The 16,820-nt window shown below is 40.0% G+C and overlaps 1 protein-coding gene across 1 annotated transcript; it reads left to right on the top strand.

Moving 5' to 3' along the window:
* The first annotated feature begins 545 nt into the window (after nt 1-545).
* On the top strand, nt 546-16,128 carry MED30 (mediator complex subunit 30). Its single transcript, XM_040546934.1, has 5 exons — nt 546-637; nt 741-936; nt 2,170-2,328; nt 6,267-6,377; nt 15,900-16,128. The coding sequence occupies exons 2-5, from the start codon at nt 763-765 to the stop codon at nt 15,993-15,995; spliced, it is 540 nt and encodes a 179-aa protein (XP_040402868.1). The 5' UTR covers nt 546-637; nt 741-762; the 3' UTR covers nt 15,996-16,128.
* Nucleotides 16,129-16,820: the final 692 nt, after the last annotated feature.

Raw genomic sequence — 16,820 nt, forward strand, 5'->3', positions numbered from 1 at the left:
GGGACTTGGCTTAGTGGGTGATAGTGGTGGTAGGGGGGTGGTTGGACCAGATGATCTTGAATGTTTCTTCCAACCTGAATGATGCTGTGATTCTCTGAGGCACTGGCACAGGCTGCCCAGAGAAGCTGTGGATGCCCCATCCCCGGAGCTGCTCAAGGCCAGGCTGGATGGGGCTTTGGGCAGCCTGGGCTGGTGGGAGGTGTCCCTGCCCATGGCAGGGGGCTGGAACTGGGTGGTCTGTGAGGTGTCTCCCAACCTGAACCATTTTATGACTCTAGCGCTACACGTGTGGACACGCTAAGGCTCTGACCCAACTTTCCAACCCCAAAAACCGAGCTGCAAGGCTCCGGGCGGGCACACCTGGGTTCTAATCTATCTGTAAAATCCAGACAAACACAAAAACTCCCCCCAAAACCACGAGAAGCGCCCGCGCCGCCTCCCGGTGCCCCCGCAGCCGAGCCCCACCCGGGGCACTCGGACCCCCCTCAGCGCCCCCTCAGCCCAACGGCCGCCAACCGCCCCTCGCCTCGCCCCCCTCCACCCTTTCGTATTTCGTCACTTCCTCCGCGCTTCCGGGTGCCGCCGAGCGCTTCCGCCTGCGCGTTGCCAGGGCAACGCGGCCTCGGCGGGCCCCGGGGTGTGTGGGGCCTGTCCGCGGGCGGGGGGGGGGGGGGAGGCTCTGAGGGTTGTTATGACAGGATTAATTAATAATTTAATCATTCCGTCTTAATTTTCAACAGTGGGAGCGGTCCGCCGGCGGAGATGTCAACTCCGCCTCTGGCCGGGGCGGCGATGCCCCCCGGGGCCTTCTCCGGGGCGCAGGCCCAGGCGGCGCGGGAGGTGAACACGGCGTCGCTGTGCCGCATCGGGCAGGAGACGGTGCAGGACATCGTGTTCCGAACCATGGAGATCTTCCAGCTCCTCAGGAACATGCAGGTCAGGCAGCTGCTGCCGGGGTCGCTTGGTTTAGCGGTCCGCAGTTCCCTTCCTAGTGTTTTCAGTACCAAGTGTGTCTGCCTGGGGATAGTTAAGGGTATTTACATGCGTGACTAGATCATAGGGGGGGTTAGGTTGGAAACGAGGAGACATTTCTTCTCAGAAAGAGCAGTCAGGCATTGGGACGGGTTGCCCAGGGAGGTGGTGGAGTCACCGTCCCTGGGGGTGTTCACGGAAAGGTTGGACGTGGGGCTTGGGGACATGGTTCAGTGGGTGGCATTGGTGGTAGGGGGGTGGTTGGACCAGATGGTCTTGGAGGGCTTTTCCAACCCTAATGATTCTACAATCATAGTGCTTTGAAAAGAGAGTGGTGGTTGGAGCAGTGTGTGCTGCTCTGCGCACATTTGTTTGCTACTGTATATTGAGGGAACATGGAGAATGTTCAGAAATGATGAATTGTTATTTTTGCCCACTATAAATGTGCTGTAAATACGCTTGGTATTCATCTTTTCCTTTAAGAATAGTGAAGTGTATCTATATGCCATTTACTTTTCTGTGTTTTTATTAACCTCCGGGGAGTAATTTTTGAGGAATTGTCATTGATCAGTGATTTCATTCTTCTATAATGTTTTCCACCAAAACTTTGTGACATTTTTCATGTTGTTAAAGTGGACAAAATCCTTATTGTAGTTACCTACTGAGAAAATGTACAAACCTGTGTCATGTTTCTCTGCTGAGAGCAGAAGTGCTCTCACACACAGCCTCGAAGATAAACATGCAAGTGATCCCCCCTGTTCCCTATGTATTTTCATGTCTTTGGAAGTTCCCTTTTGTAATTATTTTAGGTACAGATACATATTTGCTAACTTTGAATTTGTTTTGATTGTCTGAGTTGTGACCAGACATTGAATTGTTTCTTGACGCAGAGTATAATACTCAGGTAACAACAATGCTTAAGCATTCTGAAGGCATTCATTGAAAGTTCCAGAGGGACCGACAGTGACCAACATGTAGAATACGTGAAGCTCTTTGAGAGCAGTGATTTAGTACGTGAGATATGCAGAGAAAATACAGAATTGTACCAAAAAACAAGAGAAATGTCAGTGATTTTTATGGGAATAGTGTGATTATCTTATTTTAAAATGTACAAAAAACCCCTCAAATTTATTTTTAGGTTATTTACCTCCTATGAGAGAAATATTTTTAATGTTTTTGGGTTTTGTTTCCTTTAAGTTACCAAATGGTGTTACTTATCACACTGGAACATATCAAGACAGACTGGGAAAGCTGCAGGAACACCTCCGCCAGCTATCAATACTCTTCAGAAAACTGAGATTAGTCTATGACAAATGTAATGAGAACTGTGCTGGGCTTGATCCTGTTCCCATCGAAGTAAGTAGCTGTCTATATGTACAAACAACAACTCAGAATGACCGCGCTGTGTTTAGCATATCCTCCCTTCTCATGGGTTGCAACAGGCTTGGAGCAAACAGGTTTTAAGTGAGACTGGAATACTTCTGTGGACTGAATCCTCTTTATTATTAGGAGCTGTTTGAAAGATGGTGATGTTAGTGTGAAAGTTTCACCAATTCTTACCACCTGGAAGTGGCACAATTTTGAAATCAAACTTCATTTAAATTTGTAGCCTTTTTCCCCCTTTTTCCTCAGGCCTCTTTTCTGATTCACTGATCTTTTTCCCCTAGGAAAAAAGGGTCTTTTTTTTTTTTTTTAAGAGGTTGGTTTAGTCTGCTTTAAGCCCTCACCTGCTTGCCTGGCGGCCTGAGTAATGAGGATTATTATTCCCTTGCTCTGCCCATCAGCCTGTGCCTTCATAGTTTCCTCACTTACCTATCCTTAACCTTCTGAGCCAGGGTGAACCAAATCTGAAAGTGCAGTGGTGGTGGAAGAGGGAACAGCAGAATACTTAAGTAGGATTGGCCAAAGGTTTTTCCTAATAAAAATGCTTTTTCTAGTAAAATCAAAATTTATTTTCCCCCCTCATAAGTTGTTTATGATTCTTAGTAATACTCTTAAGCCTGTTCTATGTTATGATGTGAATTCTTACAGCTCTTTATCAGCCAAAACTGATGATCTTTAATTACTGACCTCTGGATTTAGAGGCTACTGTATCGACTTCTGATTGCCCACTGAGTATCAACCATTTAAACATGACCTTTTATATTTGAGTCCCTTCACTGCATAGGAATAAAGAAATGGAGTCCATTCTTCGCAGACCGTTCTAGACCACTAACGTCCTTCTGTCAGCGGTCACTGCTGTGTGTGTCAGAGAAACTATGGGGGAGCCTTACAACAAGTGAGGGAGTGAGATAACTTGTCCTTAAAAAAACAAAACAAAAACAAACACTTCATTCATGGTTTGTTAGAGTTGGCTTGTGTGCAAAAGCTTAATAGTTGTATCCCCTTTAGAGGCTTTCAGTCCGTCTTATTTTCACGTGTGGTTGGGGGTGGGGTTGCTCTTTTCTTCTTTTATATTATAAGGTCTCATTGATAACCTTATGCGCAGCAGAGTTTTTATATCAACAGTTGGACGACTTCTTTTTCCTTTTATCTGCTTGGTCTTTGCTGCTCTGAAGTTAATGCCCAATTCCTCTTGTTGTATGAATTAGGGTGAACAAAAGTGTCACATCGTTTATCTTGATCTGATTTCTTAAATTCCTATTTCGGCTTTTAAGTGATAGTCTCAATCATATTGTTTAATGACTGACATTCTAACCTTATCTTTGAAGAATATCAACAAATCTCTTCTTTAATCAGTCAAATTATTTAATGGCTTTTCCCTTTCACTTAGAACTGATTCCTGACTCACTAGTGGAATAGATGTATGCTGCTCTTCCTTTTTTTTTTTTTTTTTTTCCCAGTTATTAACCTTCGTGTGATACTGCAATGAGCAAGACAATTATTCTGTGGCTCCCTGTCTAATTCTTTAGCAATCGGTGTCTGACAATACTTATGTGCAATGCCTTTGTTACTGATTTTTTGTCTTGTAGTTTTGAACTTTTGTTTAACTTCTGTTGCTTATGGAAGAGTGTAATATATACGTCCATATTTCCTCAACCTGTCTTCTTCCCTTAAATTTCCGACATATCTGTGCATATCCTGGAACATGGGCAGGCAGTGACAGGACAAGGGGGAAGAGTTGTAAACGGAAAGAGGGGAGACTTAGATCAGATATAAGGCAGAAATTCCTCACTCAGAGGGTGGTGAGGCCCTGGCACAGGCTGCCCAGAGAAGCTGTGGATGCCCCATCCTTGGAGGTGTTCAAGGCCAGGCTGGATGGGGCTTTGGGCAGCCTGGGCTGGTGGGAGGTGTCCCTGCCCATGGCAGGGGGCTGGAACTGGGTGATCTTTAAGGTCCCTTCCTACCCAAGCTGTTCTATGATATGCAGCTAATCAGTGTCAGTGTTTGTCACTGCACTTCTTCCTGAGTAGTCTGTAGTAACTGCAAAATCAGGTACCTGCTTCAGCAATTGGTGTAAGGTATATTAATGTAACTCTTATTTGCTGTGCGATAGCAGGTATATATTTTTAGCTGCACATTATCCATTTTATTGCAAATGGTGTGCAGGAGTTTGCTAGTTTGCTGTTTAATGCAGAGATCCCACGGCAAGCCCTCTGAATGCCCAGGCTATAAAACTTAGTTTTACGTTACACCTTTTATAACCTACATGAGGTATCTCCACGTAGAGTTGAGAAACTACCTAAAACGTTTTGTTGTTTTCTCTCTCTTATTTCCTATTTGCATCTGGTTTATGGCAAGAAATTCTGTCCTTACATTCTATCAATAAAATCAGTGCCTGTTAATATTCCTTAGTCTCTTAATATTGATATTAAAATGTTATATTTCTTTCATTAATACGTGCTATTAGTTTAATAGGTATTCTTATCGACTTCCTTTTAGCCAACATAACTAGTTATAAGATGATTGTGAAGCAGATCTCGTTACAAAATTCCCTCTCTAGAGAGAACTGTTTTATTTGTGTATTAATTGTAGTTCTTTGAATTCCTGGCTTTTCTGATAGATGGGAGGTTTTTAGGGGATAACATTCCATCTACTCTGGATGTATGTTATTTTTCCATAAGTGAGAGAAGGAGCTTTTTCCAAGAGTACATACTGGCTACACTACTTTTGCTTTATAGTATGGAGGTGCAACAAGTTGCGAGCCTTTACTAGGTTTTCATGGCTGAGCTTAGTACGGTACTTTTTGTCCATTTTGAGAAGCTGAATGAGAATGGTCTGATAAAAGCTTGTGTAGAAGAGAATTCAATTTTCAGTGAGTTAACATCAAATAACTTCACATCAGAATGCTGGAGGACGCAGCTGAAGGCTTCATAATATTACACCTCAACTTAAGCAACAAGCTAACGTGTATTTGATGAGCGACCCGTCCCCTGGCTTTTGGGCTAATGGCTTCTTGCTCATTTGCATGAATTACTTGTCTTTCATTTGTCTGTGATACATACGTATATTAACAAGGGTGTAATTTTGCCATCAATTTTAGCTTCTCGCAGTTCAGGATGGAAAAATCAATGTTAGACTGTAGACTTTGAGTATGTATGTTATATATAAAATGTTACAGCTTATAATTATTTTTTGAATAAGATGTTCGCTTGGGAATGTTTTGACACAAAGCATGTATTTGTTTTGTATCTAGTACATTTACCGATCCTTCAGTTTTGTTGTTGTTATGGAAAGGAACGTACATTAGTATTCATTTAAAAATTCTTTATCAAAGGTTGGCTTTGTAGAACCTTATTTAAAAAAAAAAAAAAAGACAGTGTGTTACGTGCCTGGGGAGATCCCAGTGGAAAATCCTTACGGAGAAACTCCTATTAGGTAACTGTGGGTCTGGTTTCAAGAATAGCCAAACAGACACCCACTAAAATAGTAAGTGATAATTAGGGTATTAACCAAGTAGCTAATCTGCATGTGTAAAGCCAGTCATAAATTATGTTTACTACATCACTGAAATACTTGATAATAATGGTAAGTTCACCATTGTGTTATTTCATGGTGTGGAATAGTAAATTTTAAAAATGAAGTCTATAGAGTTCAAGAATACAAGGATCACTTGTCATAAACATCTTAAAAAGCTAATACTGGGCTGTGCCTGCACTTGTGAAATGACTTAGGTCTGGGCCTTTGGTTTGGAGGTGATAAAGAAAGACTTTCTCCACTCCTTTCTTTTCAGGAAGTTTGAGCCTTTGGAGAAAATATTAGTAATTTATACATCTCCTGTTTTCATTTTTTTTTTTCTTTTCCTTCCCCCCCCCCCCTTTTTTTTTTAAAGCTTATGTTTCTTGTCTTCTCAGCAACTTATTCCATATGTTGAAGAAGATGGCTCCAAGCACGATGATCGTGGTGCCGCTAGTCAGCTTCGTTTTGCTAGTGAAGAGAGAAGGGAAATCATGGAGGTAAATAAGGTAAGAAAGTTTTAAATTGATTTACATAAAACAGAAAATGTCGCTTTGTCATTGGAAAGCTTGGATTTCTAGCCTGCTGCACTGAAGGCTGTATGCGTGATGACTACCATCAAACTTCTTGCATGTAACTTTCAGAATTACCGCTAGTAAACAAATTCTTCTGGCTGTAGCTCTCACTGTAGATTTTAGATACCATAACAGTTTTAACTTGTGGCTCTTTTTAATGTATATTCTTCTGAAATGGTATATTGAGTTTATGGTTAGCCCACTAGATGTTGGTAGTACAGATCAAAGAATGGTTTGGGTTGGAAGGGACCTGAAAGACCGTCTACTTCCAACCCCCCTGCCATGGGCAGGGACACCTCCCACCAGCCCAGGCTGCCCAAAGCCCCATCCAGCCTGGCCTTGAACACCTCCAGGGATGGGGCATCCACAGCTTCTCTGGGCAGCCTGTGCCAGGGCCTCACCACCCTCATGGAGTTAGAGTTAAGGTGCCTGTTGAACTTACTTCACTCCAAAACTTTTATTGTGCAAGTACATGAAAAATGAGCATTAAACATCAGGTATGTAAATATTACAATATGTATTGGTAGAGAATTTTCAGGGCTACTTTCTATATTTTGTTAGTTCAAGAAAGAACGTTTCTTTTGTTAAGTACAGCATTCATAGAATCTTGACACATTCAGAAAAAATGTGCCACATGTGATAAAGGTGCTGTTAAATTTTTATTTCGAGTGGCAGTACGCATTTGAGTACAATTACTAAAGATGAATTCAAATCTAAAAATAAATATTCTATAGTAAATGCTAATATAATATTGAGATTAAAAATAAGTAGTATTACCAGACCACAATATTGAGCAGTGTTCCTTCAGTCTGTAAAGTACAAAGACAGGATTTTCTAGATATTTGTGTAGCTGTAATATCTATAAATTCTTGTTAAAAAGCAGGCATAATCCACAAAAACAACAGAAGAAAGGAAGTGAATGTCTAAAATAAACCTTCTTGCAGAGAATAATTGGTGGATTTTTGTCTTTTTAAATATTTCCAATATTTTCATTTGTCTTCAACAATTAGAGATGTACCATTTTTTTTTTATAACCTATTTAGAAAAATTCATGCATATGGTACAAGCAAAAACGGGGACTGAATTTAGAGAAAAGCAGTTGTCAGCTTCACTGTTGTATTCTTTCTGCTGCGTGCTGATGTAGCAAGGTTGTATATATTATATTGTACCTAATGTTATACTGTGAATTTATGCACATTTATTTGCAATATTTAAGTGCTAATAAGTTTAACTGTCCATATTTGCTGTGTTTTTGATAGTTTTATGACATGTTTTTGCCCTTGTTGTTGTACTTGTATGCTAATGTGGTTTTAAACCTCCTTGGTGTGATCTTGTGAAAAGAATTTCATAAATGTTTATGATGAGCCTTAAATCTTGAAAAGGTTGACGGGGTTACGGGAGTATTAGTAGCAAATCAGCGATTAAGAATGTGTTCAAACAGGCACTTAAATCTGGTCTGAAATCCTCTATTTACACTTAAATGCCTAACATTAAATGCCTAACACCAGATTTTCAACAGTAAATTTTCAGAAGTTAGTTGAACTTTCTGTAGTGTTTTGTGGACAAATACTTACTATGTGCTGCAACAGAAATTTAAACTGCTTGTTTTTGAAACTGCACTGATTTCACTGATTTTTTTTTTTTTTTCGTTCTTTTGTGTTTCTCCAATTTCCAAGACCAAATTTTAATCCATTACAGAACAGGAGGTGCTTTACTTTTCATGACTAGAAAGGAAACAATTCATATTTTAGCAAAGAAAATGTGGTAGAATCAGGTTAATTGATCTAATTTCTGTCACTGGCTGCTGGACTTACATAGCCCTCTCTGTTTCTTAACAGGCAGGCACTCCTGACAGCTTTTCAGTCCTCTGCAATATGTAACATCCATCTCCAGCTCAGTTTTGCTTAATTTCTTTCAACAAAATTTCAGTAATATAAAATGTTGATGAAAATGCTGTGACAGGGAAATCAGTGTGACAGGTGAAGAAGCTTTTTATATTCTTCACCTACTGTCTTCTCCCTGCAGCTGCTTGTCCCGCTCTCAGCTCACCCTGGCTGCTGTGATGGACAGTTACCTTTTCAGTCTTTCATGCTACTGGTATCAAAAAAACATTATTGCCTAACCCATCTGAATTCTTGGACCTTCCGTGCATGGGTCGCTTAATTTTGTCCTTCTTACTTTGACTTCCCAGCAAGTCTGAGCTCTTTGGTGGCCCTGTGTGTGTATGAAAGACACTCCCCTGCAGTTGGAAGCACAAAGGAAACGAGTAGATCGTATAAAACCTCGTGGCTCATGTATTCTCACACAAAGACGTGCCTCCTTCCAGGAGCCACTGACTTGAAACGTAACAGCTCTGCTTTGCTCCAGCAGTTGTCCAGAGGAGGTGGGGGGACCATCGTGTGCTTCCTTTACTTCCTTCCTCTTGGGGCAGAAGAACCTGTTGATGCAGCAGTGCTCTCAAATACTGCAGTAGCTTCTGATATCAGCTTACTGTATAGTGACGTCTTATTTATTCAGCTGCGTTAGGCTTACATTTTAGGTCAGAAAGTTTAGTGTCCTGGCCTTGGCTATGAAGTCCCTGTCCATTAATTAAAAACATAGATCAGTTTACAAGGTAATGAATTTGTCCTAGCAATTCAGTAATGTCCAGCAACCATAACTTTAAATGGAGCCTATTAGGCTTAAATCAAAAGGGACTTTTGCCATACAAGCAGTTACTAAACAGAAAGCTTGTAAGTATGCACCGCTATTAGAAGGAAAAAAACAACACAAAACCAAAGCAAAACAAAAAGCTGTTTAGTCAGCACTAACTAGCTCTACCTTTTGTGTGAAACAATTCTCTCCTGTTCTTCCCAAAATTGTTGCTTATTCGTTTTATCGGTATTTGCTTTCCAGAGCTGTAAATTGGTGAGATGTTTCACTCTTTTTCTGTAATAAATAATTTACTGTTCCGGAATCAGTTTAGTTGTTGCATTGGTCTACTAATCCAAGTCCTGCAAGTTATTATTGAAGGTGATTGTTATTTGCAACAATTGGCAGCTGTTACAAAAATGTACCCAATTGTCTTCATATCTGTAGATAATCTTCTGCCTACAGGTGTCTAACCGTACAAGTACGGCATCATCTGTAATATTTTCAAGATGTCAGGCTCAGGTCTTGTGGTACATCTAGCAGGACTTAAAACAGAAAATCAAATCTCAGAGTGAGAATGCTGTAATCTGTGTTGCTGCTTTTTCTTTACTGTTTGTTTTTAGAAATAAAGCAAATGCAGGTCTGTTTTTTTCAGATGCTGCAGGTCTGGTTTCAAATGAGTACATAGGAAAACCATTGCATAATTAGTAGTCTCAATACATTTGTCTGAAAATGAAAAGATGTGAAAATACTACTGACATGTTGCAGGTAGCCCTTTTGAAAATAATCATATCTGATACCTTAATGAATCTTTGCTAAGTGGTTAACAGTGATCTCGCTAAGAGGGGAAGAGACAATTTACAGGCTTCAGAGTTAAGTTGTTATGAATTTACCTTGGGGCTTTTTTGGTAACAAAACCATTGTGCACTGGAGCTGATGTTGTTTTGTGAGGTAGTCCTTAAAATAACAGCAATTTGCAACTAGGCTTTCTTTTCAGGGAAGAACTTTGCCTGAAAACTACTTTTTTTTTTTTTTTTTAATGCTGCAAACTTGCATTCTTTTAAAGCTATCCATCACCGTATTTGCATGTATTTTTAATTTGTTTTCTATTTGTAGAATCCTTTTCACCCCAAATACAAATGCACACCAAGGAACCCTTCAGTGAGAGAGGAAGAATTGTTTACTTGGGCACCTTCTCAGCACATTAATCTGCACAGTGCACAGTTCTTTGCCAGTTTGGGCACCCGAACTGGCTGTCTGTAACGACAGAACCCTAGAAGAATTTAGGCTCAGTGGGAGGTCTGGAGATTCTGACACGCTGAATGTGATTCAGGCAAAGTTTCAAAAGGATCCTCAGGCCCTTTTCTGCAAAGCTGCTTTGTATTCAGTCAGCCCTCGCCCTGTACTGTTGTTGCAGGAGTTTATTCTGTCTCAGGTGTGGGGTGTTGCCACTTGCTTTTGTTGAAGTTCCTGAGATAGGCATCAGCCTGCCTCTCCCACCTGTTGAGCTCCCTCTGAATTGGACAGCCGAGCACTGAGCATATTGGCCGCTTCCCCCAGTTTGGTATTGCCCACAAACTTGTGATTGCCCACAAACGGTGATTAGGTCATTAAGTGTGAGTAGGTCATTAACGAGAACGTTAGGAGTACTGGCCCTACTGTCAATCCTGAGAAACACCAGGAGTAACTGACTGCCACTTGGACGTAACACTGCAGATTGCAACACTTAGGAGTTCGGTAGTCTTGGTGGAAAACCGGCCACCTTATAATCAACCTATCCAAACCACATCCCTCCCGTTTGGCTGCCATGATACTATGAGAGTGTGTGTGTCAAAAGCCCTACTGATGTCTAAGCAAAGAAAGTTCCCTGCTCTCCCCTTGGCCACATAACATTAGATAAAATTACAAGAATTCTGGTTTATCCATATTTATCCATAGTTTTCCCATGACTTACTTTGATGTCTGTAAGTAGGCATTACACATCCGTGTGTTTTTTCGTGTTAAGAATGGGAATGTAACACCAAGGAATGTGGTGAAGCACCTTGGGAATGGATAATTCCATGAAAAGCTACATCACTTACAGGGTAAGCGTAAGGAAATAAGGCCTCAGACTTCATCGCTGGATGGTGAATAATTACTGTAAAGGAAACATTCGACTGTTTTAATAAATGCTCTTATTTCACTTTGAGCGACAGAGCAGTGGATACATGAAATTGCTGCCTGGCTCGATGTGCGTGAAGTACTGAGCATGTAGTGGAGCACAGGCTGTCAGTGGTGCCTCTGCTTTTGTCAGGAAGGTGAGCAGTTTCCTTCCACCTGTATGGCTTGGAGAGAGGCAGAAAACTCAATCTCTCATTTCCGTAAGGATAAAACAGCTGCCTATGAACAGCCTATGATCAGGAAAAGACGTAGCTAATGAACAATGAATATATTTAATTGTCCAGTGGTTACTGTTTCAGTGATTAATACTTTTTTAACCACTTAAAAGATATATAAATAGCTGGATGTGTGAAATTTGAATGGAAAGCATGCCTTGGTATACGTTGAGTAGCCATGACTTAGAATGTCACCTGGCAGCTGTAAGGGAGTTTGAGCAAAGTACTGATGCGATTTTCTCTATCATTTTTTTCCGTTCTGTGCACGTAACGTTGCAAGTCTTTTGACTATAAAACTGAAGAAAAAAAAAGGTTTTCCCACCTCCTCACTTCAGAGATTGCACTATGAAGGAGTTATTTAAAAAAAGAACAGTATAAATTGCCAGGGCAGGCTGTACTTGTTCTCACCTATCATAAACATTGTTTCTGTAAAAATTTCTTCTTTTTGACTTGCATGAAAAAGCAGAGGTCGTTGTCATCTTGATAAGACTTTCAACAATCACTTCATACAGTAATTTCATGGTCAGAAGTAGTGGAATACTCATGAAAAAGAAGAGGATACAAGTTCTCCCAATAGTAGGGTGGTATTCAACCAAGTCAACATAGTTATTTTTAAATCTCTGAGATTTATGCAAGTAAAGATACTACTATGATTAACATCTAATGCTCTGTTAAGTTGGATGCACTGATGGACTTTACTGTTGCAGGTCTTGACCAGAGCAGGTATAAACTATAGCTGGCACAGTATTCAGAAGAATTATTCTTTTTTTTTTTTTTTTTGGTGAAGCAGAAGAGGTACCTTTAAAACACAGGCACAAAGCTTTGATGTATTTTTACAAGCATCAGCTGGAATGTAATCTGACTCTTCCACAGTTTACACTATTGTCTTTGCTTGAAGAAGAGAATTTTAACAAATAGATTGAGTGCAGAATGACTCATGGTGATGTTTAGGTTTTAAACTCTGAAAGATAACTGAGCTTAATACGAGGAGAGAGATGGATCAGTGCGCAAAGGGAAGTTTTGATACATGTCTGATAGAAGGCTGTGGATTAGTCTAGACAGCCCTGATTTCAAATGAAATGAAAGTGGACCAAAAGTGAATTTAAGTCAAAAATTGATTCCAAAGTTGAAGTTACTATGTCCTTCTGAATCCAAATCTGTATGAAACATTTCAAGTTGTTTATTGCGAGTTCCTCGGAAGATGGGTATTGTCTGGATGTGTGTTACGGTTCTCCCTCTTTGTTTCACTTACTGCTTTTCGTGCTTATGTATGTGTTTTTGCAATTGCCCTGCCTGACCTAAGCCTACTAAGGTCTGTTCGGTTGCTGAAGAGTGCAGTCCTTTCTAAGTGGCAATAATATTTGCAGCACCAGTCAAAGTGGAGAGGTAATCACATTGAAAATTAGTATCAGCACAGAAAACCTCTCAGGACTGATCAGGGAGATCACCTTTATGATAGGCAACAACAGAATAATAGAACAGCCCAAGTTGGAAGGGACCCATGAGGATCATTGAGTCCAACTCCTGGCTCCACAGAGGACCACCCAAAAATCAGACCTTATGTCTGAGAGCATTGTCCAAGCACTTCTTGAACTCCAGCAGGCTCGGTACTGTTACCACTGCCCTGGGGAGCCTGTCCCAGTGCTTGACCACCTTTCGGTGAAGAACCTTTTCTTAACATCCAGCCTGAAACTTGCCTGTCAGATACAAGGTGAATTTAGATCAGTGAAACTCATTATAAACTGCCTCATACATTTCTTCTATACCATTTTAAAACAGATACAGACAGAAGCTGCAGTATGTATGTAGGATGAAGTGCCTTTTCTTGTTTCATACAGCCATTAATTCTGAGAAGTGGTCCAGAGTTCAACTAAGTCATTTCAGGAGAAGGAGGAAAGAGTGGGAGACAACTTGCAAGCAATCTGTTGAAATAAAAATTTGTCACCACTGCAGAAGCTTCTTACGGAAATTGACTGTTTCCCAAGAGGGCCATTTTGAACTTGCCTGTTCCCCAAGAAGGCCATTTCACCTCTCTTCCCAAGGATAATTTGAGATGTTCTTATTGGTTCAGCAAAACCTGAAGCAGAGGCCAGCGCTGCCAGTGGCACAGAAGTTAGCAGTTTTGTAGTAGTTTGTGGTGGGGACCACGGTCTGTCGAAGACCAGTAACAAAGATCGCTAAGTGCATTTCAACTAGGATACCATGCTCTTTCCTCCTCCCCATTTATTCTTTCTTCAGTCTTGCAGTCCAGACGTGGTGCTTCGTCTTAGATTTTTTTTCCTGTCTCTGGAAAAAGTAGAATAGAAGAGCTAAGAAAATAAAGCAGCAAAGAAAAGGATCTAAAATTATCTTTAGATACGGTGAAATTGTATACCACTTCTCTTTACAGACACTTTGAAAACAAATGAAATCCAATGTGAAGTTTCCCTTGTCTAGCATGGAGCAAAGATCAAGTAATTTACTATTTCGTAACAGTTGCACAAGAAATGAAAATAATTGTCTTACAGAATGAGTCTTTTGGGCGTAACTTATGTAAAGTTCATATGAGCTTATCTACATAAAAATAGGTAAGAGTACAATTAGAAAGGGAGGGGGAGAGAACACAGTCTGCAATACCGAAGGTTAATGGTGGTTCTTTCTACCTGCGACTTGAATAATCATCGCTGATTGTTCAGCCTTCATTTCTATTGATGAAGGCTTTGAAAAATAGTGAAATGACATGCCCTCAGTATCGGTGAGTGGCAGGAGTGGCAGCTTGCATTAAACTAGTAGTTTTGATGCAACATTCGCTGATTTCTCTGAAACTGAAAGTTAAGGATGGCAAACAGAAATATCTTTAAAAATGTCACAGGTATGAAAGTGCTTGTTTATCTCATCCCTCTTGTGCTTTCTGAAGCATCGAGACGTTATGTCATTGGCTTTGGAGGGAGACAAAATTCTGTCATTTGGATGTTGTCATAGCCACGTGCTTCTCAGTTGTCTTTAGGAGTTGGATTTGTGCTGTGGGTAGTGAAGTCTTGAATTAGCAACTGGAAAAGAAGGATTAGATAAATGTACAGTTACATTAAAATAGTTCTTAGTCTGTCAAATGCTTGGTTAGAACTCCCGAATTAGTGCATGTGAACTGACCTACATCTGTCTTACCTGCTTCTCAGGAGTCTGAAATTGAGTGTAGTCTCTGCTTGCTTCCAGGGAATGTGTTCACCAAAGTCTGTGTTCAAGGATGTTTCCCTTTCTTGATTACTGTATTACTGAAGACCATTTTTACAGGTCTGAAGTGAATAGGCTTCCTTTTTTTTTTTTTTTTTTCCTCTCCGGACTTCTTTTCCATCTGACTACCCTGGCATCCCAAAAATATTGGTGTGTTGTTCACATCAAAATTCAGGACTCTGATTTTCAGCGTACTGCTTTATTTGTTTCTTTTTTATCACCGTTACTTTGGTTACATTACTGATCTGAGTTATTCTTTTAATGTACTGCCATTTGTGTAGTGCAGAAGAACAAAGTTCTGTCAAACCTGAAACATTTTGAATGGTAGCAAGTCTTCCCTGTGCTTTGGCTTTACTTGGAACTCTGGACTTCCCTTATGAATAAGTAGTTTGATCTCTGATGTGAGAAGGCTGACATCTTATCAAATTTGAATGAAATGAAGGGCCTAGGTTTGTTGTTAACAATACACATAACTTAGTTCTTGACAGCTTTGATTTGAGCAGGAAAATGAATAAATCAGACAATAAATATGTGTATTATAGTGGAACATGAAAGGTAAGGGAGATTCTGCAGTGGCTTAATGCGTTGATCTTTCTTCTGTAGAGACATAATTTTTGCGTTCTGGTTACTCACCCAAATAAAGGTGAGTTTGCTGTTCTGTCAAATGCTTTTTCTGTTTCCAAAAGCAAGTACCCAGTTCTAAAGAATTCAGCATACGTGCGAAGACAGGATTGCTTAGCACATCAGGATTGACCCACACAGGCAGAAGGGCTAGAAAGGCTTGATTGGCTCTCCCTCTACTTTGTGCTTTCTTCAGACTTTGACTGTTAATACCTCACTTTTCTGAGCACCCAACTTATACAACATATATTAACATAAATCTTCCTGTTCCCTGACCTCTTTTGGTCTGAATTTTCAATTCCTCCTCCCTACATAAAGTGCTGCCTTTTGGTCTTTAGTAAGAGAGGGCCAATCCCCACAAGCTTGCACTTGTTGAAGGGATCAAGTGTTTTGATGCTAAGACTGCTGTGAAAAGAATCAGCATTCCCTCCCTAGCAAAGGTCATTAGTCTTGCTTGTATTTTGAGATTGTACTTTAAAGATGATGTATTATCCCACTAATATTACCTTCAGACAGCTGGGAAAAAAGATACATGTAGCATTTCGTAACACTATTTTTGTATTTCCGAGTGTACTATTTCAACTAATGACAACAATTTTCTCATAAAATCTTCCCACAGAAACTGAAACAGAAGAATCAGCAGCTGAAGCAGATCATGGATCAGTTACGGAATCTCATTTGGGACATAAATGCCATGTTGGCAATGCGAAACTGAACAAAGAAAATGGAACTTTAATTGGAAAAGATACAAATTTGTTTGGATATGCTTAATTTTAAGATTTTTTTTCCTACAACCATATTGAAGCAATATTTGAAACATCTTCAATATTAAAATGTTTTTTCTGTGATAAATAGTGTTGGCGTTCTTTTTACAAAAGATTCATGTTACAGCTTGTACCTGAGCGATTCGCTTAGGGTGAATATAATAAATTTTGTAATTTATGGTAATAATTCGGATTGCTATGCAAGTTGGGACTATATAAATGAAGTGTTTCAGGATTTTTTTTTATAATACGCAGCTTTTAAAATCTGCGTGCTGCTCTGCAGTGCAAACCACATCTATAGAGAGGAAAAGTTGCCATAGAGAAAAGTAGCTCCAGTAAGCTACAGGACTGAAATAAATGATCAAATATTAGGATGGTCTATGTTTTCCTGTTGTAGGAACGGAAATTATAGGCTACTGTGCCTCTTAAGTTCATCTTATCCCATAGCCTATTACTGCATGCTTGCGGTATTAGGTAAATTGGAGCAAAATTCAAAAGCTACGTAAAACTACCCCTATCTTCTCATGGATATAGTAAGTCATTTTAAATGAAGATTGTATATATTCTCAAACCTTAATTTCTTCTGTAGCTATATGTTACCATTTCTTGAGTACTGCTCCTAACATTGTCAGGTCTAATATTCATGTAGCATTCTGTGTGGTTGGAATACGTTTGTTCACTGAATTACGCTGAGTAAAATTTTCATTAATCCTTTTCCTATGCCTTCCAGTCCCAAAAAGCATTGGCATGTACGAGCAGTTCATTATCTTGAATTA

Source organism: Cygnus olor, chromosome 2 (genome assembly GCF_009769625.2).
Source record: "Cygnus olor isolate bCygOlo1 chromosome 2, bCygOlo1.pri.v2, whole genome shotgun sequence".
Taxonomy (NCBI): domain Eukaryota; kingdom Metazoa; phylum Chordata; class Aves; order Anseriformes; family Anatidae; genus Cygnus; species Cygnus olor.

Excerpts from the sequence above, each read along its gene's own strand:
- MED30 (XM_040546934.1), top strand. The coding sequence starts at position 763 with ATGTCAACTCCGCCTCTGGCCGGGGCGGCGATGCCCCCCGGGGCCTTC. Across the intron at positions 937-2,169 it reads AGCTCCTCAGGAACATGCAG|TTACCAAATGGTGTTACTTA; the intron begins GTCAGGCAGCTG and ends GTTTCCTTTAAG. Across the intron at positions 6,378-15,899 it reads AAATCATGGAGGTAAATAAG|AAACTGAAACAGAAGAATCA; the intron begins GTAAGAAAGTTT and ends ATCTTCCCACAG.